This window comes from Chrysemys picta, chromosome 1, assembly GCF_011386835.1.
Source record: "Chrysemys picta bellii isolate R12L10 chromosome 1, ASM1138683v2, whole genome shotgun sequence".
NCBI lineage: Eukaryota > Metazoa > Chordata > Testudines > Emydidae > Chrysemys > Chrysemys picta.
In genome coordinates this window covers 203,118,718-203,144,098 of record NC_088791.1, presented here as the reverse complement: position 1 = coordinate 203,144,098, position 25,381 = coordinate 203,118,718, and the positions used below count along the sequence as shown (strand labels likewise).

Below are 25,381 nucleotides of genomic sequence, written 5' to 3'. Positions count from 1 at the left end.
GCAGCTGTGCTTGTTTCCCTCAGGAGTCAGATATCAGCCAAAATCACTGCCGCCTGTGGAAAATGGTGCCTTTGCCCTATACTCAATTTCATGCAACCAAGCAATTCCTTCCTTATTCTGAATCTTAACTTTCACTTTCCGTTGTGACTATACTGACAATGGTACCGCTGCGTGTTTTAACTACAGCTGCTGCCATTCTGGCCTTGAGGGGGGGGTTCACCCTCTAGACTCGTGGAACACCTAAGCCAGATAAAGAGGAGAAAGAGGATGACTTTGGATGACATGTTCAGTGAGATCCTGCAAGCCAGTGCTACATCAGACCATGAACAAACAGCCTGTAAAAGGAAAGGCAAAAGACCCAGGACTCCCAGCAGGAAAGGAAGAGGGAGATGCACCAGGACATAGTGGGGCTTCTCCAGTAGCAAACACAGATGCTGCAGATTCTTGTGGACCTACAGGTTTAACAATCACAGGCTCACTTCCTTTTGCAGTACATAAAGAACCCCATTACAGCACCTCCCTATACCCCCCTCAACATTCTCATGTGGCATCAGGGACTGCATCCCTACCCCTAATCACTCCATCCCAAGTGACATTCAGGACAACCACAAGTTAAGTAATCTATGAGATCCACAGTTGCCATATGCATAGACAAAATGGACATGCATGTTCTTTCCCTTTGTTAAGTTTTATTCCATTATTAAGTTCTTAATGTATTTACTTTTAAATTGCACAGAATATTTTTTGCACTAGTTTTCTTACTGAATAAAACTATTTGGAAAATAATTCAACTTTATTATTAGTTCCCAACATATGTTGCAGAGTGCCTAGCAGTTATGAAATCACCCACTTATTTGTTATTGTACAGTGTGACAAGTCACAGGATCAGTGACAAACAGTGTAATAATCATAAATGTACTAGCACTGCAAAATTAATAGGTGCATTGACAGTGTTATATTCATAGATGTGCACCACACATCACACAATTCCTAACAAGCCCCAAAACAGCAGGCCAGGTAGACCACAGTATACCACAATACATTATTGTGGCTCACTGTTAAAGTTCACTTTAAAACCCTCTCTGAACAGTATAACTCCGCCTTAGCTCTAACAGCCCTTGTGTCTGGCTGTTCAAACTCAGCAGACAGCCACTCCACCTCTACCCGCAATCCCGGCAGAAACATTCCCCTTTTGCTTCGCAGTTATTACACAGGACACAGCAGGCAGCTATAACCAATAGGATGCTTTTCTCACTGAGATCCAACGTTGTGAAGAAACACCACCAGCATCCGTCCCTTCAATCTACCAAAAGTGCATTCAACTATCATTCTGCATCAGCTGAGCCAGAGCTGAATCTTTCCTTGTGCTGTCCAGGGGGAACGTACGGCTTCATGAGCCAGGGGAGCAAGGGGTAAATTGGGCCTCCCAGGATCACTATTGGCATTTTATCATCAACAGTAAACCACCCATTGAGAAAGAAAAGTCCCTGCTTGCAGCTTTCTGAACGGCCCTGTGTTCTTAAAAATGGAAGCGTCATGCACCTTCCCTGACCAGCCAACACTGATGTTGGTGAAGTGTCTCCAGTGACCCATCAGTGCTTGCATAACCATAAAAAAAATAGCCCCTTCTGTTGACGTACTCTGTGGCAAGGTGGTCCGATGCCAAAATAGGGATGTGTGATGTCTATTGCTCCACCATAGTTCAGGAACTCCATTGCTGCAAATCCATTCATTATGTCCTGCAGATTGCAGAGAGTCACCGTCCTGCACAGCAGGAGACTATTAATAGTCCTGCACACTTGCATGACAACAGCCCCCACAGCAGGTTTTCCAACTTCAAAATGATTTCCCACTGACCAGTAGCAATCTGGCATTGCACATTACCACAATGCCATCACCACTCCCTTCTCCACTGTCCGTGCCGCTCTCATTTTGGTGTCTCTGCACTGGAGGGGTGGATGAGCTCAGAACACAGAGCCAGGAATGTGGCCTTGCACATCTGAAAGTTCTGCAGCCGCTGCTCGTCATCCCAAACCTGTATTACAGTGTGATCCCACGAGTCAACACTCATTTCTCGGGCCCAAAAGCAGCACTCCACCATTTGCAGCTGCACCATGAACAGCACCACCAACGCTGAGTTGGTTCTCACTATATCCCACAGCAATCTGTCAAAGAAATTGTCACATTCCCCACTGATTCAGTTCTTCTTGTGACTCCACAACGACCAGATTGAGTGTCCTGGGCTTGCAACACTTATGGCAATAGTGCAGAGATGTACAAGCTCCGTGCTTCTGTCAGAGAAGGCAGACAGCGAGGAGCACTGCATGGATTCATAGGATTTTTTTTTTAAATATGTGAAAATTATGGGCTATAAATGACATTATGGGATAGAAACAGATGCACACTGGGAAGTTGACCTTTTGCTCTCAATCACCCTGCATAACTCGTTTCTGCTCCACCAGGCATTGCCAAAACTACCCAAAAGAGTGTGTGCTGGATGGTGGCAGGTTGCACACTGGGATACCTACCCATGGGGCACCACACTGTGCATCGACACAAGCACTCTTAGTGAGTATGCACAGCATGGATGCAAGGAGCCAAGAATGCACATGCACAAGCGATATGCTAACTGTGATGGCTTCATGCCGGTGTAACTTGCATTGACCCAAGTTTACAGTGTAGACACGGCCTCAGAATTAAAATCAAGTCATGGAGGATAATGAGCCCCAACCATTACCTGCTCTTCCTCAATCAAAAAGAATCATCAGTAATTTATTAAGGGCAAGAATCTGATACCCTTGAAGGAAAAAAAAAAATCTCAACCATCAGAATCTGGGCCTTAATTATCTTACACTTCTCTAAATTCTATCTTTTCATGAAGAGAAATAAAATAGTTACCTGTAATAACTGGACCACATTTGGTGTTTTATTGAACATCTCCTGGAGCTGGTGTAGGATGGTATTGTGACAGTTACTGCAACCTGAATTTGGGCCAACAGTTCCCAATGAAATGTGGAATTTTTGATGTATGGAATTCCACTGAATACTGATCTATAACACCAAGTAAGAACACAAGAAGTCTTAGAAACTGAATAAAACAACCAGATCAGATTGCAAGTTGTGAACCAGAAACTGAAAATTAAACATACATAAATATGAAAGTAACTGAAGCAAAAATGCCATGTAGAAAGCTATGCTAACTTTCTACAGAAGTGGGGGGGAGGGAAGGGGGTCTGCTTTTGTTGTTGTTGTTGTTGTTGTTGTTAAGAAATTTATCTAGGAAATCCCCATGAGGATAGATAGCAAAAGAGGTGGGGAAAGGAAACTATAGAAAGAAATTAGGCTATTTCCTTAATGTGTTACTCAGAAACCAGAAGCCTCATTTGACCAAAAAGGGATGAGATAAGGGAACTGGACTTGAGTCCTTGATTACTTCAATATCTACAAAACAGATGTATTGGTGAGGCTGGATGCATCTCAACTACAACACACTGAGATGCTATGATGGGTCAGGCCAATGTGTAGTGCCAATGTCATGCAAAATCCAGTGCGCTATTCATGCCATTTATGGAAAGTAACTAACCATTACAAAACATGTTCTACATGTACAAAAAATGCTCCTAAAAAACCCAGGTTAAAGAGAGCCATGATAGTTCCATGTGGCATTGAAACAATCCACAGTAAAGTGGGGAAATGTTTCATGAGACTCCTTTTTAGATTAAAAGTGGAAAAAATGTTAAATTTCAGCAGTTTTGTCAGAGCTTTTTTTTAAGACCGCATTCCATCCATAACTATCCTCCTGGCATTTAACAACATACCAATTATGCAAATATCTCTAAGCATCCAGCAAGTTAATGATGGTCTAACATCTATTATTTATAGCTTCCTTGCTTTTGTTAATATGAATTTTTTACTGTTATTTTAATAAGGTGGAGGGCTTTTTGCTTAAATTCCAAAAGCTCTGAACTTGCATAGTTTCTGTTTTCAAGTGTAGCTTTAGAAGTGTATTAAGAGAGTTACTTACTGAGCTTCCCTTGGTAGTTCCATAACAAAGGATAAGCTTACGGTAGTTGTAGACACGAACCTCTGAGAAGACATTTAGGTGGTTGGGTATTTCTTTTGAAGAGGAAAAAATAAAAAGGTAAGTGAGCAAGCTTACATATTTACATAAGACGCACCAAAAGTGTAAAAGAAAGGACAGGAGAATATTTTTGTACCTGGCAAAGATCGTGCAAACTCCAGCACACATTCATATAGTCGAGCAATACTGTTCCAATCATTGAGGAACATCTCAACAACTTTTCGACCTCCAACTGGTTCAGACAATTGGTTTTCGTAAGTCAGGTAGACATGACGTGTTGGTCCTGCAATGTCAATAATCATTAACATTTGACAGAGAACATGGTAAAGAGAAAGGAGTTAAATCTGCAAAATATTTCTGCAAAACTAACCTTGCTCCCTGGAAGATGTGCTGTTAAGTGGACAGTTCGCAAATATCAGCTCAGCCACCCATGTGCGGTTATTTCTACCTTGCAATCGGAAAGTGCAATCAAGGAGAGATCGGTCCAGAGCCTTCTGGGTTTCCTCACTTGTACCTTTACATGGAGGAATTCTGTCCATGAAGAAAAGAGTGCACATTACAGTTCCACAAGTGCATAATACATGTTAAAATATGTTCCAGAAAGACATTTAAATAACTTTCTTTACTTGAAAGAAAAGATGTTCTGCAAAACAATGAATGGAAGAGAGCTGGGACTGGAGAAATGAAGCCTCGAGCACCGGCTCTGCACTCCCATTGGCTAGGAACCGCGGCCAATGGTAGCTGCGGGGGCAGTGCCTGTGGGCGAGAGCAGCGCGCAGAGCCTCCTGGACCCCCCACTCTCCCCCCGCTTAGGAGCTGGACCTGCTGGCTGCTTCCGGAGTGCAGTGTGGAGCCAGGACAGGCAGGGAGCCTGCCTTAGCCCTGCTGCGCCGCTGACTGGGAGCTGCCCAAGGTAAGCCTGCACCCCAACCCCTTGCCCCAGCCCTGAGCCCCCCACACATACCCTGAACCCCTCATTTCTGGTCCCACCCCATAGCCCACACCCCAACTGCAGCCCAGTGAAAGTGAGTGAGGGTGGGGGAGAGTGAGCCACCGAGGGAGGGGGAATGTAGTGTGGGGGGGCGGAACCTCAAGGAAGGGGCAAGATAGGGGGCGGGGCCTGATAAGGGACAGGGCTAGGGTGTTCAGTTTTGTGCAATTAGAAAGTTGGCAACCCTAGGTGCGTGCGAGGTCACAATGCATGGAGGATGCCATTTTGTTCTCCAAAATGGCATCCTCTGCACAGCATGACCTCACATGCACAATACTACTAGGTCACACTGTGCAGAGGAAATCATTTTAGAGTAAAATGGCGTTCTCCACGTGGCATTATCCCACACACATGGTGTATGCAAGGTCACCCTGTGAAGGGGACACCATTTTGCTCTTCAAAATGATGTCCTCCATGCTCTTTGCGCTCCCAAGCTAAAAAGACTTCATTAAAATGGCATCATGCTGGCAAAAAGTTTGGGAACCCCTCTCCTAGAGGGACTCTAAGTTGATGTAACTTGCATCTTCTTTCCAACACCCTCAACTTGTTACAAGTTCACAGTCCCTCTACAGACCTTCTTTCAGACTTGCTTAGACTTCATGCATCACTTTGAAATATGGAATATGGAGTATAAGGGTTTGTATGCACAGTTGTGTACTGCTTTAACTATAGCTGTTTCTAAATCAATATTTAAAGCAGCACAACTTTAGGGTAGACAGTTATATCAGTATAAAGGTGCTTTATCAGTATAGTTTATTTTCATTACAGAAATATGAAAAGGTCACATAATATTATACAAGAGGTTTTTTTTAGGATAGATATAAATCCTCTTGCTTAAGGGTATAAGCTAGCCAATAAATGAAGGGGCTTAGGAAGAAACTTCCTCTACTAGCAGTTTCTCTCTTCAGGATTCCTTGCACCTTCCTCCAAAACAGCTGATATTGGCCACTGTGGGAGACAGAACACTGAACCACATCCACCACTGGTCTGATCCAGCATGGCAATTCCTACGTTCATGGCTTAAGCCATGACTACATCAGAGAACTCTCCTCATGAGCGATCACTACAGAGGTCACCTGGAGCTGCCTGAACTAACTGTCTCTAGATATTAGGATCTGGGGCTACTGATTAGTATTCTCACTGAAAAGCCCTCAGGTTAGGAATGAGTTTCCCTCCACTGGTCCATTAGAGCCCAAGTCTATTGATCTTCAGGGCGCAATGCCAGGGACTCTTGTTAAAGCATTCAAGCTTTTGCTTGAGGACAAGTGATTTGAGATGTGGGGAAATAAAAATTGCTGGCTTCTACAGAACATCCCCTTTCTTTCACTTATTGAAAAAGGTAAAATTATGTTAATTTTGGTGTCCCAAGATACAAGAAAGGGCACATTGTTCAAATCTACAAAAATAAATGAAGAAGGAAGTACAGTTCAAGAGAACCATATACTGCTATATTAAAGCCTTCACCTGGCAGAAGGAAGCTGGTAAGAAAAAACAGTTACCTTTTCCGTAACTGGTGTTCTTCAAGATGTGTTGCTCATGTCTATTCCACAATAGGTGTACGTGCTCACTACGTGCACTGGTGCCAGAAGTTTTTCACCTAGCAGTACCCGTAGGGGAGTGCCCCTAGTCACCCCTAGAGTGGCGCCTCAGTTCCTTCTTGCCAGACAACTCCGACAGAGGGGAGGGAGGGAGGACGGGATGTGGAATAGACATGAGCAACACATCTCGAAGAACGCCAGTTACGGAAAAGGTAACTGTCTTTTCTTCAAGTGATTGCTCATGTGTATTCCACAATAGGTGATTCCAAGCTATATTTGTTGGAGGTTGGTAGGAGTTCACAAACTCTCGGGACAGAGCACAGCCCTGCCAAACCTGGAGTCTTCCCTGGTCTGGGAGACGATCGCATAATGCGAGGTGAACGTGTGAACTGAAGACCATGTGGCAGCCCTGCAAATGTCCTGATTGGGACATGGGCTAAAAAGGCACCCAATGAGGCTTTCGCCCTAGTTGAGTGTGCCCTCACAATTGACGGGGGAGGGATTCCCGCCAGGTCATAACAGGTACAGATGCACAAGGCAGTCCATTTGGAGAGCCGCTGAGTGGAGATCAGCAGACCCCTCATGCATTCGGCCGAGGAAATGAACAGCTGCGAAGACTTCCTGAACGGCTTAGTCCGCTTCAGGGTAAAAGGCCAGAGCCCATCTCACATCCAGCGTGTGGAGGTGGCACTCCTCACTGGACGCATGGGGTTTGGGGCAGAGGACCGTCAGGAATATATCCTGACCCATATGGTAGGTGGAGACCACCTTTGGGAGGAACAAAGGATGTGGGCGGAGCTGGACCATATCCTTATGGAACAGTGTGTACGGGGGCTTGGAGGTCAGGGCCCTGAGTTCCGAGACCCGTCTAGCAGACACGATCGCCACCAGGAAGGCTATCTTCCACGAGAGGTGCAACCAGGAGCACGTAGCTAACGGCTCAAAGCGGGGACCCGTCAACTGGGCCAGCACCAAGCTCAGGTCCCACCCCGGGACTGGGGGCCTAACGTACAGGAAGAGATGATCCAATCCCTTAAGGAATCGGGCAGTCAAAGCATGAGAGAATACTGTGTGCCCCTGCACCGGTGGGTGGAAGGCCGAAATGGTGACACCTGGAGGAGATAGTCTAAAATGAGATCTAAGGTGAAGGAGATAATCTAAAATTAGATGGATCAGGGCAGCCATGGGGGAAACGCCCCGCTCAGCCGCCGATCGGGAAAACCGAGACCACTTTGCCAACTGGAGGGTGTTGAGGACCCACCGGTCCGAGGTCAGCCGTGACCACTCCGGGAGAAAAGCACACAACCGGTTGGAGAAGAGTAGCTTTACTGCGTGTGGATCCCTGATGTGAACTGGTAGGTCACCCCCGGGCATTCCGTCAAAACTGCCGTTTCCCTGCCGGTTTGCCCTTGGAGGACCCTGGTTGGGGAGCAGACTGGGACTGCCTCTGCGGGCGTTTCTTATAGTCCCGCGACTTTTTATAAGTGGGCTCGTATTTAGAGTGGGTGGCCTGGGTGGGATCCTGCTGCATCTTAAACTTAGTTATAGCTGGAGCCAGGACATAGAGGCCAAGTGTCTTAAGCGTAGTGCGGGAATCTTTCAGGCCGTGCAGCTTCACGTCCATCTGTTCTGCAAACGGAGCCTTGCCATCGAACGGGAGGTCCTGCAAAGAGTTCTGCGCCTCACTAGACACTCCAGACAGCAGGAGCCACAACACCCTCCTCCTGGACACCGCGGAGGCCATGGACCATGCAGCCGTATCTGCCACATCTGATGCTGCCTGCAGGGTTTCCCTGGCAGCCGCTGTGCCCTCCTCCACCAGAGCTTTGAACTCCTTCCTGTCACGCTCCTGGAGGGAGTTCTCAAATTTGGGAAGAGAGCCCCACAAATTGAACACATACCAACCCAGGAGAGCCTGATGGTTCGCCACCCTTAACTGGAAGCCTGAGGATGAATAAACCTTTCTCCCAAATGAGTCCAGCCTCCTTGAGTCTTTATTTTTCGGAGGAGGGGCTGGTTGGCCCTGCTGCTCCCTGTGGTTGACCGACTCAACCACCAGGGAAGTAGGGGGCAGGGTGGGTGTACAAATATTCATGCGCCTTGGCGGGCACAAAGTACTTCCGTTCAGGCCTCTTAGAGATGGGGGGCAAGGAAGCTGGCGTTTGCCACAAGTGTTTGAAATTTTTGCCACCCCTTCATCGAGTGGGAGAGCCACCCTGCCCGGCAACGAGGCGGATAGGACGTTGAAGAGGGTGTCCGAGGGCTCCTCCACCTCCTCGGCCTGAAGGTTGAGGCTTGATGTCATCCTTTTTAATAGTTCCTGGTGGGCTTTAGAGTCCTCCTGCAGGACAGAGGGAAGAGGGGCTGTAATCGCCTCATCAGGAGAGGGTGAGGAGGCAGGCGCAGTACTTTGCATGTCCGCCGGTACTGGAGGACCCACCACTTGGTGGCCCTCCAGGAATAGCACCAAAGATGCACGTCCCACCGACTCCTTTCTTGGAGACTGGGACAAGGAGGCTGATGGCCGGTCCAAGGCTTCGGCCACCAAGCGAGCCTCCACTGGGGGCTGCGTCGGGGGTCACGGGGCCCATTGGTACCACTGTGCCGGCCACAGAGCCCGGTGCCACTGCATCTGCTGCCGCATCGGCAGAGCACGCTGTTCAGCCTGACTGGCCTGTCCCATTGATCGATGACTACAAAGGGAGGCCGGGCTGGCGTACGATCTGCCGCTGTCCCTGGACTGGGAGGAGCGTTGGCAACGGTGCCGACCACGAGACCACGATTCCAACGTGGAGGAATGGTACCGCCGGTAGCAGCTGCTCCGCCATCGGCTGTGGTGGGCTGATCCGTGCTGGCGAGCCGCCGGAGATCGAAGCCCAGAACTGCGGGAGTGGTGCCGTGGCCGGGTCCTGGAGCGAGATGACTAACGGAAATGGCATCGACGTTCGTGTCACAACGGACTACGGTAGCCCCTCGGAGACGAAGACCTTCGGTGTCGTCTGTCTCGGTCTCGACGGGGCACGCTCCACAAGGCGGAGCGCTGCCTGGAGCCCCTGTCAGTCGGAACCCAGCCACCTGGTGGGGGTCGACGGTGACCAGCGTGAACTACGCATGGGACGGTCGCTGAGCGGCAAACTGTGTCGGGAACATTCCCTCGACCGCGAATGGTACCAAGCCAGGGGCGACTGTGGAGATCCTAGCAGTGGCTTGCCTCTGGACCGCGGAGCCAGCGTTGGCAGTGCCCCTGGTACCAGCATGAACATAACGTCCCAGGCCGCTTGCAGGTCCTCCGGCATGGAGGGCATCCAGACATTCAGGACCTCCGAATGGGCCTGACTACTCTGCTCAACCTGAGCCGGAGGCCGATGGGGACCAAGGACTACCCAACATAGGTCTATCCTCTCCCCCAGTCTTGCTCCGAGGTCACGGCGGAGAAGGCCTCTTCTTAGCCACCTTTGTGTGCCCTGCGTACGGGGAGCGGTGCCGACTGGTAGATGGCACTGAGGGGTCGCCGTGCACCAACACCGCGGTGCCCAGTGCAAACTCAGAGCGGCACGCCAGAGTCGGGGTCAACACCGACTCCATCAGGATAGCCCGGAGCCGAATGTCTCTTTCTCTCTTGGTCCGAGGCTTGAAAGACCTGCAAATTTTGCAGCAATCACAGAGATGGGTTTCGCCCAGACAGCGTAAACAGTCCATGTGCGAATCACTCACTGGCACTGGTCACCTATAAGTGTTGCATGACTTACAACCCGGGCACGCCCCGGCCTGGGCGCACTAAACTAAACTAAGTTACACTAACTACTTCAACTACAGGTACTATTACACTGAACAAACAAGAGTTCTGGAGGAAAGCTGCAGACAAGCTGGAGCAGAGCAGTTCCGAAGCACCTTTGCTGGCGGCAAGAAGGAACTAAGGGTGGGGAGAGCGCGCAGTGCCCCTTATACCACGCCACAGAGGTGCCGCTCCAGGGGTCGCTGGGGCGCTCCCCTACGGATACTGGGGAGGGGGGGGGGAGGAGGGACTTAAAGCACCAGTGCACATGGTGAGCACGCACACCTATTGTGGAATACACATGAGCAATCACTCAAAGAAGAAGAACTATGGGCTGGAGGCATTAGTATAATTCACATTCCTGGAGAGAGGTACTGTGAAACCTCCAAGCCAAGGTTCTAACCTCCTGATTGCTAAGAAATACACAGGGAACCTGGGACACAGGCTAGTAGCAGAATGGCAATTCCTGCCAAGGACGGTAGCAGGAGATGCTAGGTTAGAAAGCCATCTTTGGCTGGAACAAGGAAGGCTACAATTTTGTCACAGAGGTCACGGAATCCTTGACTTCCAGAGACCTCCATGACTTGAGCCTGCAGCGGCAGGGAGCTACAGGGTCCCTCTGCCACCTCTGGTGGCTGGCAATTGCGGGGCCGCACCACGAGCTCTGGGCCGCCGCAGGGGTGCCCTGGAGCTCTGGGCCGCTGCGGAGGGCAGAGGTGCCCCAAGCTGAGAGCCACCGGAGGTGGAGGAACCCAACAGTTCTGAGCCGGGGTCCCTTGGGTGGTGTGGGGAGCCCGCAGCTCCCCATTTTGCTTTAAAAGTCAGGGATAGGTCACGGGCTTCTGTGAAGTTTTCTTTATTTCTCATGACTTTTACTAAAAATATGCATGACAGAATCTCAGCCTTACTTATAGTTGCTGTGCATTTGTCATGTTTGGAAGAGACAGAGACCATGCCCCTTAGCTGGTCAATTCTCACCTATGAACAGACACCAGGACTGGCTGTTCCAACAATAAAGGGCAATACATTATTTTCCTACTCTTCCCCTCCCCACCGCAGGCCACATTACCTTAAATGACTGGGGATGTAAAATAAGCCATTGTTTAAAACAAAAATGCTTTTCAAAGTTTAGTGTTGCAAGGTGTCAAACTCTTCAAATGCTCCTTTTTCCTAATACTGTTCATGTACTTGATAAAATGAAGTGTATAACAATATCTTACTTTAATAAACGTATAGCATGGCTGAAGCCATCTCCTTCTACCTGTACTCCTTGGTGTGGAATCTCCATATTAGACAACTAAAGAAAAAGGAAGATTTCATTAAGTTATAACAAACAAACTCAAGGGGGGGAGGTGTACACTCTTTCAAAGTTTGCGTCTTGCTACAAGTGACAGTTTCACATTTTGAGCATGTAAAATTGAGAACATGGGGGGCCACACTACACTCTTGTCTCCCCTTGACATCCCACCATCTCCCCTTCTCTCTCTTCACTTTATCCTGTCCCCTACCCCGCCCTTCCCTCTCCCAAGCATCAGCGGTGGCAGGGAGTCACAGCTGCAACTGGAGTAGGAGGACCGAGCTCTAAAGCACTCAGTTGGCCCATGCAAACAGATTCCTGACATTGGCCAGCTGCGCATTTAGAATGGAAGGCAGAGAGGACTAGAGAAGGAACAGTATGCAGGCATGTCTGAAGACATGTTAGCACATGCCCCCTGAAGCAGGGTGGTTACACCTCTCCTGCCCTGAAGGGCTTAAAACAGTCCTGGGAGAGGGCTGTGGCAGGAGAAAAGTTGGGCTGATTGGGAAAGCAGCCACAGCTGTAGCCAGTGCAATCAGGGCCCAGCTGGCCCTTATAAGAGGGCAGTGGGCCAGAAGGACGAACAGACTCTCTCTAGCTTACTTGAGAGAGAAGGACCTGGCTGCCTGGGAAGCTGAGAAGGGTATCTAGGGTGGAGCAGTGCTGGGGAAGGGCAGAGGGAGCTGGGGAGCTCTGGCCTAGCAAAGCCCCAGGCTCCAGGCCGAGTTAAGGGCCAACAAAGGTACTGGGGCTGCAGAGGGGCAGCCCAGATATAGGCAGAGGCAGCAGGTCCAACCCCCCTTACCAATGATGAGTGGTTTATAGACCGCAGTCTGCCCCAGGGAGCAGGGGCTCGATGATGACTGGCAGTAGCCACTGAGGCACACTGGGGATGGGGTTGGGGGTTCCCCTGGGTGGGGAGACCCAGATTGTGGGTTGTCACTAGGGGGCAAAACCCTGATGTAAAAGGCACTGGGGTCCGGGAGGGACACAGGGGGCCAGCGGCAGCTGGGACATCAGCCAGCAGAGGGCGCTCCAGAGCTGGAAAAGAGCTAATTCCCTGAACAACCAGCAGGAGGCGCCGGGCCAGTGAGTTGTCACCCCGCCACACCCCCAAATATAGATAAATCAGTTTATACAAAGAAATTCTAGGAAAATGTTAATCTCATAATACTTACCTCCATACGAAGTCCTATAAATGGCATATTTGTATCACACATTGCTACAAGATGAGCTAGGACTTTATTGAAGGCACTCATTTCTCCAGATCGTTTTGGTTTCTTAGATTCTACAGAACACGGATCACCAGACAACTAGAATTCAAACAGAGAAAGACGATATCTACTAGCCCATTTGGAATAAAAACAGTCACCCTTCAAAAAGGTCATAATGCAAAGGAAAAGCTTGATCAGCTGTTATGTTTGAAATGAAATACTCTCTGGGCACATATGGTTACTCTTAAGGGTTAGAGGACTCAATCGGGTTTATTTAAAAGCATTCTATAATTTTCTCACAAAACAATTTAGTGTTTAACACACTTGCAAACCTTCGTTGTGTAAACTAGTTTACTGAGTCCACACACAGCACTCCCCCCAAAATATTATGGGTCTCCTGAAGTACCTTTCCACATAGTGACTAGACCAACTCCTCAAATTAGGGGGTTTGGGAGTTGCAATCTACATTACCTTACAATCCTTTAAATTTCCTCTGAATATTCACTTAAGCCACAAGACTTCAAGAAACCTCCTTACACCTTTTACATAGTCACTGTATCATTGAAATATATTTGAAATACACCTTTTACATAGTCACTGTATCATTGAAATATATTTGAAATACACCTTTTACATAGTCACTGTATCATTGAAATATATTTGAAATACACTAGCTTTTGCTCAACAATCACAGCATTTGATTGATGATGCCTCATTCTTTCCCCATCCCTTCTCACTGTCCAGTCAGCCTCTTCATTGCATTATATCTGAAGTAGTTTGTAAACTACATCAGCAGATGACACTAGGGAACTGGAGCAAAAATGTAAAGAACAATCCTATAAACAAGCACTTTCAAATATATAAAATGGCATACTTTTGTAAAACAGGACACCGATAATGCATAAACATATCTGATATTTTGGAAACTAGAAAGGCTCCAGAACTCCCAAAATTATGTAGCGTAGACAAGGGCCTAGTTAAGAAAAAAATAAAAAACCCTCCGCACAAACAAGAGTTACTTAAACACAACTGAAATAACCAAGAATTATCACAATCATTCTGTTTATTTTTTAATGAAATACAAAGTCACAGTTAAAACATACACTTTACACATCTTTAAACATTAGATCCAAGAACACTCCACACTTAGGGTATGTCTACACTACAATTAGGCACCTGCAGCTGGTCCTTGAGCGGGCTCAAGCTAAGAGGCTATTTAATTGAAGTGTAGATGCTCAGGCTGGAGCCCGGGCTCTAGGACTCTGAGGTGGGAGGGTCCCAGAGCTCCAGCTGCAGCCCAAACATCTATACCACAATTAAACAGCCCTACAGCCTGAGCCCAAGTCAGCTGGCACAGGCCAGCCACAGGTGTCTAACTGCAGTGTAGACATACCCATAGGACCGGAAGCTAAAAATTAATTTTCTAGATCGTGACCCTGCAGTGAGCACAACACAGACAGGCTCTTTGCAGGGGTCTCAGTAATGACTTCAGCAGGACTTTGCCATGCAGCTCTCATTGTAGGATTAAAGTTTCCATACCAAGAGCCCTTTAAGTTTATTACCTTTCATACATTCATCACATTTTTAATTAGAAAATTTACACTATAACACTCCATCACATGAACTCAAAGTTCTTTCCATCTATTCACAACTTCTTGTAAAATACCTCCCTAAAAAACCTTCTACATATATTCAATCCATGATGACACCAGGCAGCATAGGCAAAGACTACCGTATATACTCAATCATAAGCAGGTTCATTTATAAGCCGACCGCCGCCCCCCCCCCCCAAGATGGATAAGTATAAATAGAAAATTTTTATAACCCATTCATTAGCTGACCCTATAATTCAGGGGTCAGTAAACTTTGGCTCCCGAGCGATCAGGGTAAGCCGCAGGTGGGCCAAGATGGTTTGTTTACCTTGAGCGTCCGCAGGCACGGAGGTAAACCTAAGCAAACAAAGTGTCCCACCGCGCCAGCTGCTTACCCTGATGAGCCGGGACAGCAACTGGTGGGGAAATATTTTTTTTTGGGGGGGGGGGAGGGGGGAAGAAGCTGGGAGTCAGGGGAGTAACCCCTTTGACCACTCCCCACATGACCCCACCTCTAGCCCGGGACCCCCACACTCTCCCCATCCCATCCCTTCCCACCTTCTCTGGGGAGGGCCAGCGGAGGATGTCTCTGGCTTGGCCGCAGCATGCTCCAGCGGGCCAGGCCGGGCGGCGCGGCCACAGTGTGCTTCGGCGGGCTGGCACGGCCGCAGCGTGCTCTGGGGCATGGGACAGAGTGGCACGGCTGCAGCCTGCCAGCCCCCAGAGCTGCAGCTGCTTCGGAGGCTGGGGGGAGAGCAGCGTGGCCAGAAGCAGAGAGAGACTCTGGCCCCGCCTCTTCCCTTCTGGCTGTGCTGCCTCTCCTTGCTCCCTCTGTTGGGGGGAGGGGCTGTATCCCACCTCTCCCTCTCTATACCCGTTCAGAAGCCGACCCCCTTCTCTGGTGCTTCCCTTTTTTTATTTAAAAAAATCAGCTTATGAACAAGTATATATACTTAAAAAGGTAAATAGTTAAAATTGTATACATTTAAAAGCAAAATTTCAGGGTTACTAGACTCTAGTGATTAAAAACACATCAACTATTTGAGTATCAGAGTCAAGTTTAATTAAGTTACTATTACTATTCTAATATTAACAAATTAATGTTGCCTTTATCTAAAATATACTTGATTTAAAATAAATATGTAAGCCCAGGTTGTCAAAACTAGTAGTACACCTCTACCCCGATATAACGCGAGTTCGGATATAACGCGGTAAAGCAGTGCTCCGGGGGGGGGCAGGGCTGTGTGCTCCGGCGGATCAAAGCAAGTTCGATATAACGCAGTTTCACCTATAACGCGGTAAGATTTTTTGGCTCCCGAGGACAGCGTTATATCCGGGTAGAGGTGTAATAAAGTCAGAATGACTCAAGACCCCTAATTTGTTTGTATAGCTGCTAAAACAAGGGAAGACCATACACAGTGAATGGGTATTTGACTAAGGTCTCATCTACAAATGGAACTTATTATGGAATAAGGCAGGGTGTGTGTTTAAAGCGCAATAACTTTTCTGGACTAGCTATTGCAGAATAGCTTATTACACAATAGCAATTCTGCTTCATTTCCCCATGTAGAAGAGATGTTGTGACGTTATCTGATTAAAATATGACCATATAGATCATTGTTGCAACCAGTTATATATTTGTAACAAATCTTGTACAATGGTTGTCGAGTGAGGGGTCTATGAAAAGGTTCTGATTTGCTGGTTCTGATTATGCTATCTGTATGCATGTATCATTTTTGTATGTGAAGTTATAAGTATTGGCTCTATACTTGGATTTCAAACATTTGCTCCTAGGGTAACGCCCACAAAGTAATTAGCCAACACATCTTGGAGGGACTATTCAAATTGAGTAACCCATCAAAAGAACATTTAACTAACAATGGACCATAGGAGACACCCATCTACACTTAAATGAAATTTCCTGCTGTGACTAGGCAAAATGCATGGACATGTGACTTGCCCATGTGACTCCAAACTCCATCTTGTTGCTGTGATTTTCCACAGTAAGAACAATGGGATGTCTTTCACATGTCAAAAGCTATAAAAGGCCCTGGAAACACCTCCATTTGGTCTTCAATCCTGCTTCTTACCTCTGGAGGAACTTTGCTACAAACTGAAGCTCTGAACAAAGGACTGAATGAACCATCTAAGCTGTGGATGTACTCCAGAGACTTGACTTAAGCCAGCAATTTATTCCATCACTACTACAAGCCTGAACCAAGAACTTTGCCATTACTGTACGTAATTGATTCCTTTATCCAATTTTAACTCTCACCTTTCTTTCTTTCTATGAATAAACCTTTAGATTTTAGATACTAAAGGACTGGCATCAGCATGATTTTGGGGTAAGATCTAAGTTATATATTGACCTGGATGCATGGCTAGTCCTTTGGGATCAGAAGAACCTATTTGATTAGACCAGTTGTAAAGAACCACTCATCTCTGAATGGTGGTGATATAAGAGGGAGGGATAGCTCAGTGGTTTGAGCATTGGCCTACTAACCCCAGGGTTGTGAGTTCAATCCTTGAGGGGGCCATTTAGGGAACTGGGGTAAAAATCTGTTTGGGGATGGATCCTGCTTTGAGCAGCGGGTTGGACTAGATGACCTCCTGAGGTCCCTTCCAACCCTGATATTCTATGATTAAGAACTGGAATGCCTAAGGAGACTCCCTTTATGTTTTCTTGTTAGCCAGTGTGGTGAAATAGGAATTTATTTTTGTGGCTGGTTTGGTATATCTTATAAAAGAATAACCACCAGTTTTGGGTTGTGTTTGCCCTATTTCTCAGGGGTTTGTCCTGAATTTGACACTCTCAGTTATGACCCACTAAGACAGCGTTACAGAGGTAAGCTACACAACATTTCAAATATGCCATTACTAAAGCTGCCAGTTATCCCCACAAGCTGCATCTAGCTTTGAGCTGGGACAAATTAATCTTCCAGGTACTTATAATTCACCTACAACCAGACACTATTCATAATCTTAGGGCAAACACAGGTTTAATGTCCGTTTCCATATGGAAGTACAAACCTTGCGCTTGGCACCGCCTTTTGCTTGTTTCCCACTTTTTGTGTCTAGTACCAACTCCTCGATGTTTGGTTTGAATTGCTGTAGTAAAAGTGCAGTAGCAGGGCTGTCATCTCCTTCAGGACAGCTCACAGAGAGAAAATGATTCTTGTACTCCAGTTCTGTGGGGTTGCCAGGAACTTCAAACATCTCTACCACCTATGTTTAAAACAAAACATTCATTTTGAGAAGAAGCTTGACAAAATAATTTAAAAAAAATAATAATTAAACTACGGGGGGGAGGAGGGATAGCTCAGTGGTTTAAGCATTGGCCTGCTAAACCCAGGGTTGAGAGTTCAATCCTTGAAGGGGCCACTTAGGGATCTGGGGCAAAATCAAAATTGGTCCTGCTAGTGAAGGCAGGGGGCTGGACTCTATGACCTTTCAAGGTCCCTTCCAGTTCTAGGAGATGGGATATCTCCATTAATTAAAATTACATTCGTTTTTTTTTTTTCCCCTCTTCCAAAAACTATTTTATCTCTTTCTAAAAACACTGTATTATAGTAGGGAAAAGAACTCAGGAAGAGAAGGGAGACCAGCCTGCTAGGAAATAAAAAGAAAGCTAGAAGGCTCATGGAGTAACAAAAACAGATTATGTTCATACAAACCATATTAATAGACAGACCCTGGGAGCTAGAGAAATGGGGACTAGACGTTTAAAGCAATCATCACTGGTAGCCAGTCTATCATGCTGTATTTACTTTTTTTTTTTTTTTTTTTTTTTTTAATAAAGTGCTTGTTATGCTTTTGTCTCCAAGCACCAAAGTTCAGAAAAGTGTTTTCAAATTACTTACAATGTAGTACTGTGGAAGGCGAGTGAGTTTGATAAACAGTTTGTGCTTGGAAAGGTTGCCAACAGGATGGCTAGCATAATTAGCTAGCTGCAATGTTTCACTGGTTACTGTAGGCAGATGTTTTATAGACTGTTTGCATCGCTGCTGTCCAAGCCAAAACCTTGCATTAAAAAAGAAAAACATTAGTGCTTTGAGTTTTTATGTATTAAAATGCTACAAAACAATAAGTCATACAGGGTCACTATCAAATTAAAAGTTATATACAGAGTGAAGTTGATGTAAAGTTAATTACCCTAGACCCTAGAATTTTAAAAATTAGATTTACTTGTCACCATTTATGTTTATATTTTGTCTCCATCAGCTTGGGTAATGATAATTCAATTTCATTTATTTATAGTCTATTTCACTTTTAGATTCTTACTGTTGCAACACTTGGATTTCAGAGACTACAGGGATGTGTTCTTTCATTTAAGAACTCTATTCAGTGAGATTTTAAAAGACGTTGCTGGAAATATTTCTGCAGGATTACAGAATTAGAGAATACCTTAGAAAACCTTGCAGGTTTTAGTGAGTTCACAATGTGGCCCCTTCCAACTTTACCGTGACCCATTAAAAAAATTTACTGGAGAAAAATTCTTCTTACTTCAGTGTTCTGGCAAGCCATGTCACAGTTTTTGAAAAAGACACTGACACTGCACTATTCTGTTACTTTCTGGGTTTCTGCTATTTTCTAGCATAACTATATGAACCTGAAATTTCAGGGATGAAGAAGGGATGACCTATATAGAAGATATTACAGCACATTTATCCTAATATAAAGCTGAATCGGAGTCAGAATATTTGAGATATTTACAACTGGATTCTCATCACACAGGCAAGACTACAAGTGACAGCTAGGTCTGAGAATGAGCCAGAGATATATAGTTTGATTTTCAGATGTACTGAGCATCCAGTTTCTGTGGTCTCCAGCTGGAGTTTTGGGTGCTTGGAACCTCTGCAAGTCAGGACAATAATGCCCAAAAGCAAGCCTGCCATGTCCTAATGGCTGTTCTAGAATAGAGAATAGCTGCCTCAAGGTTTGCAACGCTATTTTGGCCTTCAGTTACAGACCACAATTTATAACACAGGAATGTTGATAATTTCCCAGGATGCCAATAGAGTATGACTCTTACAAAAGTATGCTGGGAGTTTGGGGAGCTGCAGGGCGGGGGGCGTCAGGATGACAGAAGACGGGATTTTGTTTTCACATGGCTTTAAATTGTATTTGTATTACAGTCAGGTTTGGGAGGCAATAGGGACATAACGGCGTATATTTTATTGAGTTAATATATTATTTGCTTAAAATTATTAGGTGCCTCAATCTTAGGGCTTCAGAGGACATCTAAATCTATAAGTTAGAACATACCTTAATGGTATAAACTGATCAAAACTGAAGTGCTAAAATAACTGGATAAGAAGTGGAATGCATTATGCTGACAATGGGCAATTCCTGTTCCTTCCTCTGCTGCTACAAAGGGGAGGGTTTTTTTGCAACAGAACTAGTAACATTCAACTGTGTAAGAACGTGGGAGGAGGGAAATAGGGTTTGGGGAAGCTGTGCATGTGTGCATGCACGGTGAAATTTTGACCCTAATGAAGTCAACAGGAGTTGGCATGGACTTCAGTTGGGACAAGATTTCACGCACATGGTGTTGCGAAGGCCACTTACAAAGGAGCTCCCTGTGCAAACACACATGGGGAGAGATTTTCATATAGAGTGGGATAAAGGCAGGCTAGGAAAGGGCTATGGAGTCTACTCCAGCAGAGGAAAGAGGAGATAGCCAGCACCCTAACTTACTTAGGATAGGGAAAGGATATGTCTCCCACAATGCTAAGGAACTTATTCTTGTATGTTATAATTCATAATATGTAAGTCAAATGAATAATTCCAAGATCACTTACTTGAGCTGTTGAAGCCAAGGGATAATGCGTTTCATGTCATCATTGACCGACTTCTCTATGTCATCCAGTGTCAACTGGTCTATAAAAATGTAATTATTTAAGTAAGCAAAAAGTCTAACATCTACTTTGTAAATAGTGAAATTCGGATCTTTGAGTAAGAAGCAACTTCTTGTATTTCTGTCTAATTTGATACACATACCCACACTTTTGTATATATACTTAAAAGTGAGCAGTAACTCTTTTGAAATACTACCCCAGCACAAAAAAATTGTTATACTGTTCAGAAAAACTAATCTATTTTCTCTTTTCTCATACAATCTGAAACTTAAGTCACCGAACCTGTTAGGCATACTGTGCTGAATACACACATACAGGAGCAGAATCTTAAAACCTGTCTGATCACACCAGGTGTTTACATAGAGCTCTAAATAAAAGGTGCATTAAATCACTCCATCCAATAAAAGCACCACCCAATCATGATGAATCATACAAAACATGCTATTTAAACAAAGCCTATCTATTTAGTGTTAATCCTTCTACAATAAAGTATTCAGAATATCTTAAATTAATTGCAAATCCAGTCACATTAAGGATTTGTAAATGTATATAACTAATTTTAGACCAAGACTGCAACATTCACTCATGTAAGCCTTATTCATCTACACAGTTCCATGGAGTCAGTGGAATCACTCACATAAAGGAATCAAGATTAGAGCCTTTATAAAGTATTAAGTATGGCCTATTTCACCTACTTACCGATTCCATAAAGCATTAGTTGGAACATTCCAGAATGAAGATCTACAAAAATGTGAAGACATTCTGATCGACCACATGGCTCCAAAATTGGAACAACAAGAGTTGGAAGAGCCGTCTCAATGAATGCTAAATAAAAAATAAAATTACTACATTGCACATGACATTCTGATCCACTTAATTAAACAAAAAGAACAGGAGTACTTGTGGCACCTTAGAGACTAACAAATTTATTAGAGCATAAGCTTTCGTGGACTACAGCCCACTTCTTCGGATGCATACCGAAATTAAACAATGGCCCATCACAGTGAACCAAAACTAGGGTCCTAATCCTGCCAATCCATATGCACATCAGTAATCCTCACTTGTAAGCAGTCCCATCAAATTCAGCAGGACTATTTGCACATTACCACATTTCTCATGCAAGTAAGGCATTACAAGATAAAGGCCCCTATGTTGAAACAAGGTTAATGTTGGAATAGCAGCCAGAAAAGCAATTTATAGTTAAGGGAGAATGGTCAAATCCCTAACACCTACTAATAACAGGAAGCACCAAGAACACTGAAGACCCTATCCAACTACTATCAGTTTCAATAGGAGTTGGATCAGGCCTAAGTGCTCAATCCAAAGGCTACTGAAGTCAGTGAAAGGACTTGTATTTCTTTTTGACTATAACAAGTTTCAGAAGACTTCAGCCCCCCCAACCAAAACATAATGCACTACAAACTTTAGCTTCTGTACTATATGTAAAATTAGATATTATCTGCTGGGAACACATTAAGTACGTATACTTTCCGAAGCAGTTATCAATGTATGATGACTTGAAACCATATCTTGCAGCTTGTGAATACATTTTACTTTTTTAAAACTTGTCATTAAGCTGCAAGAAGCACAGAGAAACAAGGAACTCAGAAATGAGGGGGACAAAGATGACAAAACCATTTACATGCACAATAAAAGAAATAAGATTAAATGTAAAAGTCATAACAAACACACATACAATTGTCATTAACATTGTAGCTCTTAAGGATGGCTTTCAGCTCCTGAAGTTTCTGATGAGATCTCGCATGCACGCTGTCTATTAAGAGTTTTTCTATTGATAAGTGGTCAATCTGTAGAAACAAAATTACAAGAGCCAGTTTAAAATAAAATCAAGGTACTATGAGAGGAACATGCAATACATTTGAATAAGACTTCCTAACTTTATAAGTGAACATTTTAGATTGGTTCACTGTACAATTCTCAGTGAACCTTAATATACCATAAATTTGTACCCACAATTGAAATGTCTGGACAACATCAAAATAACCTTAGCTCTGCCCCTAGTGCAGCAACTTAACACTGGAAGGATAATTGGGGGAGAGACAACTAGAAGAACTTACGGCTTGTCTGCAGAGAAAAGATTCACAAGTTATACTGGTATAACTGCCCATGTGGAAACACTTTATTTCGGTGTAAGAGTGGCTTTTTTTTGGCTTAGCTTAAACCATTTCCAAAGAGACAGAAGCTAACCTGAAAAATGCCCTCTTTATACGAGAATAAAAGTGTCCACACTCAGGGTTACATCAATATAACCATAGTAGTTTAAATTCACACTTTTGCTAATACTATAGCATGTAAGACAAGCTCTCAGAAACAAATCTTACCCATCCATAACAAAGGGTTTCAACTCAGTGACCAATAGCAGTGGAACTCCTTCCTCATAATCACATATTGGATGACTCCAGTTTCTTCTATAACCATACAAAAACCACAACAAATATTGTACAATAGCTTGCTTAGACAAACAGCTTACTTCAAGTCATCGTTCTCCATTAAGACTCCATAGTCATCTATTTTTATTTATTTATTTTTGTTTAGGCCCTTATTACTATGATGTCCTACTGTCAATCTACCCAATGTGATTATTATGCAATTAACAGTAAATACAGAGGGAGTGTGCAACTATGCATACAAGTTCTCTAGGCTCAGATCACCGAGTTATAACAGTGAGATGAAGTGAGCCAACGTGTGATAAGTCATACACTGAGAATGGCTCCACACATACCTCTACAAACTGCAGTCCTGCTTTAGGAAGGGTGCTCAAACACATGTTTGAGTTCCACGGACGTCAGTGGGACTTACACACATGTTGAAAGTTAAGCATGTGCTTTTCTGACTTGGGGCCTGTATAATTTCACTGTAAACTCCTTACATCCGTTATGAAGTAAGCCGGAAAGTGGGAGGAAGGTCATGGTACCGTTACTATATCAGTGGCTATCAGCCAACTACTGTACTATTGTCCAAGCTTCTTAAAACGCTGGGGGGTGCAGAGTCCTTCATCCTTACAATGAAAGGGTTGACAGGATCAAGTCTTAGGTATGAAGAGAACAAAGAATGGAAGATCAGGGGCTAGTGTTACTTCTAGTGTTACTAGAGGGGCAGAGTTAAGGTTTGTTTTGTGCTGTAAAGATTTCCCACTATAAGAAAGTTCATGATGGAGAATCATAACACTAACCTTAGTTAACTATTTCTATTGCTTACTTTTTATGGTAAATACTGGTATCAGCATGTCACAATCTGACTTGACAAGGAAATTACAAGAGACTTAATTATTTAAAAATTCAGGGCAACAGAGGTTTGTTTTGCCAAACTTAACTAGTATCATGTCAATGGAAGTTACCAAATAAAAATTGCACCCAAATAGGAATGGAGGTTATAGTTCTTTATTTCAGATCACACTGACTATCCCCACTTATTTTCTTAGTTTAAGATTGGGGCATTAGTAGATTAAAAAGTCAATAAAACAGACCAGTGAGATTATCTACAGTTACCGTGCAGAATTAAGTTTTACATTTCTACAAATTGAATATATATTAATCTTTTAGTATAATACTTATACCTATAGGCCAAGGTTTTCAAACATGACTAGTAGTTTTGGGTGGCCAACTTCAGACACTCTGAAGAGGCCTATTTTCAGACGGCGAGTATGTGGGAACTCCTGAAAATTAGGCCTTTCAAGATGTCTCAAGCTGGCCACCCAAAATCACTAGATACTTTTTAAACTCTTTGCCATAGTTTCCCACTACCCCTTTGTGATGAAGTAAGTGAGGCATTCTGAAATTTTATAGTTATCTTTGAAATATCCTCTAGATCAGCAATTTGTGGAGGTCACAAAAGAAATGGCACCTAACCTAAAACAACAGAATTTGATGCTGAACTAGAGTCTGAACTCTTCAAATAGAATCTGGTAGTGAGACTATGTATCAACTCAATATAATTATAAATGCTTGATTTAAAAAACTAAATGCCTGCTGCAGCTGGAGAGCCTTACCTTCATGGCTCTTTCCATTAATTTGGAGTCACAAGCTGGCAGGGGAGGTTCATGGGAAATTTGTAAGGGTTTTGAGACATCACTCTCATCAATTTTAATCGTGACCTTGTGAAGAGATGCAGTCCCGGTTTTTCTCCCAACCACCTGTTGGCTTAAAATAAAAAAATGAAGTATTAAATAACTTTATATTTTAAAACAATAGTCCAAAAGTTATTCTTGCTGAAGCACTCCAAACCATGTGGTGATATTACAGCTAGTGTAATCATAGTGAGTAGGAAGACGTTTCTTCAGTAGTCAATATCTGATTGTGAAAGCACCGCACAGAAAACATTAAGCCAGTTGTGCTACATTAAAAGTGATTAGAAAAATACAGTGACAAAATGAAATATTTAAACTGGAGCACATAATTAGTTTACGAGGCTCACTATTTGCAGGATATCAAATAAAATGTCAGCTCAAAGCATATTAGATATATGAATCAAAACAGCATCAATAGTTATGCTAGCTAATATATGGCACCTAAATAAACATGGTTCAATTTTCTGAGGTACTCACCACCCACCATCCCCACCTAAGTCAACATGATGTGAAGGTGCTCAACATTTCTGAAATTCAGACCACATATTTAGGTGATTAAATATGGTAGTTGAGGAGACCTAGCTTTCAAAATTCAGGTTTGAAAATTCTGGCCTAAGTTTATTAATTACAAATACACCAACATTTAAGAGTCTTCTTGCATGTCTGTCAGCATAAATAAGTCCTTGGAAATTATTTAACTTACTTCCAAACAGAGAGTGAGAGACACTTCCCTGCATGGTATCGTTCCACTTGCACAAGGTCACCCCAACGTTCCCGAATCAGCATTAGTGTTTGTGAATGCAAAACTTCTAGTTGAAGCGATAAGCAGAAAGAGTCTAAGGAATGGAGTTAAGCAAATACAAACAGCCTCTGTATGCTATACCGATTCACAGTAAGACAACAGAACATCATAAATCTTTTCTATGGTCCTTTATACATACCCATTGC

At 44.3% G+C, this 25,381-nt stretch overlaps 1 protein-coding gene across 5 annotated transcripts in view; it reads right to left on the bottom strand.

Annotated features, from left to right (window-relative positions):
* MED14 (mediator complex subunit 14) overlaps window positions 1–25,381 on the bottom strand; it is a 57,968-nt gene that overhangs the window by 19,624 nt on the left and 12,963 nt on the right. For all 5 annotated transcript variants that reach the window (XM_005301753.4, XM_065578867.1, XM_065578885.1 and 2 more), the window contains exons 8-20: window positions 25,137–25,269; window positions 24,356–24,506; window positions 22,043–22,154; window positions 21,046–21,171; window positions 20,290–20,368; window positions 18,349–18,508; window positions 17,519–17,713; window positions 12,861–12,995; window positions 11,606–11,682; window positions 4,452–4,612; window positions 4,218–4,364; window positions 4,025–4,116; window positions 2,899–3,051 (exon numbers count right to left, since the gene is read on the bottom strand). In XM_005301753.4, coding sequence (XP_005301810.2) covers window positions 2,899–3,051; window positions 4,025–4,116; window positions 4,218–4,364; window positions 4,452–4,612; window positions 11,606–11,682; window positions 12,861–12,995; window positions 17,519–17,713; window positions 18,349–18,508; window positions 20,290–20,368; window positions 21,046–21,171; window positions 22,043–22,154; window positions 24,356–24,506; window positions 25,137–25,269 — 1,721 coding nt within the window. The remainder of the gene's footprint in view (window positions 1–2,898; window positions 3,052–4,024; window positions 4,117–4,217; window positions 4,365–4,451; window positions 4,613–11,605; window positions 11,683–12,860; window positions 12,996–17,518; window positions 17,714–18,348; window positions 18,509–20,289; window positions 20,369–21,045; window positions 21,172–22,042; window positions 22,155–24,355; window positions 24,507–25,136; window positions 25,270–25,381) is intronic.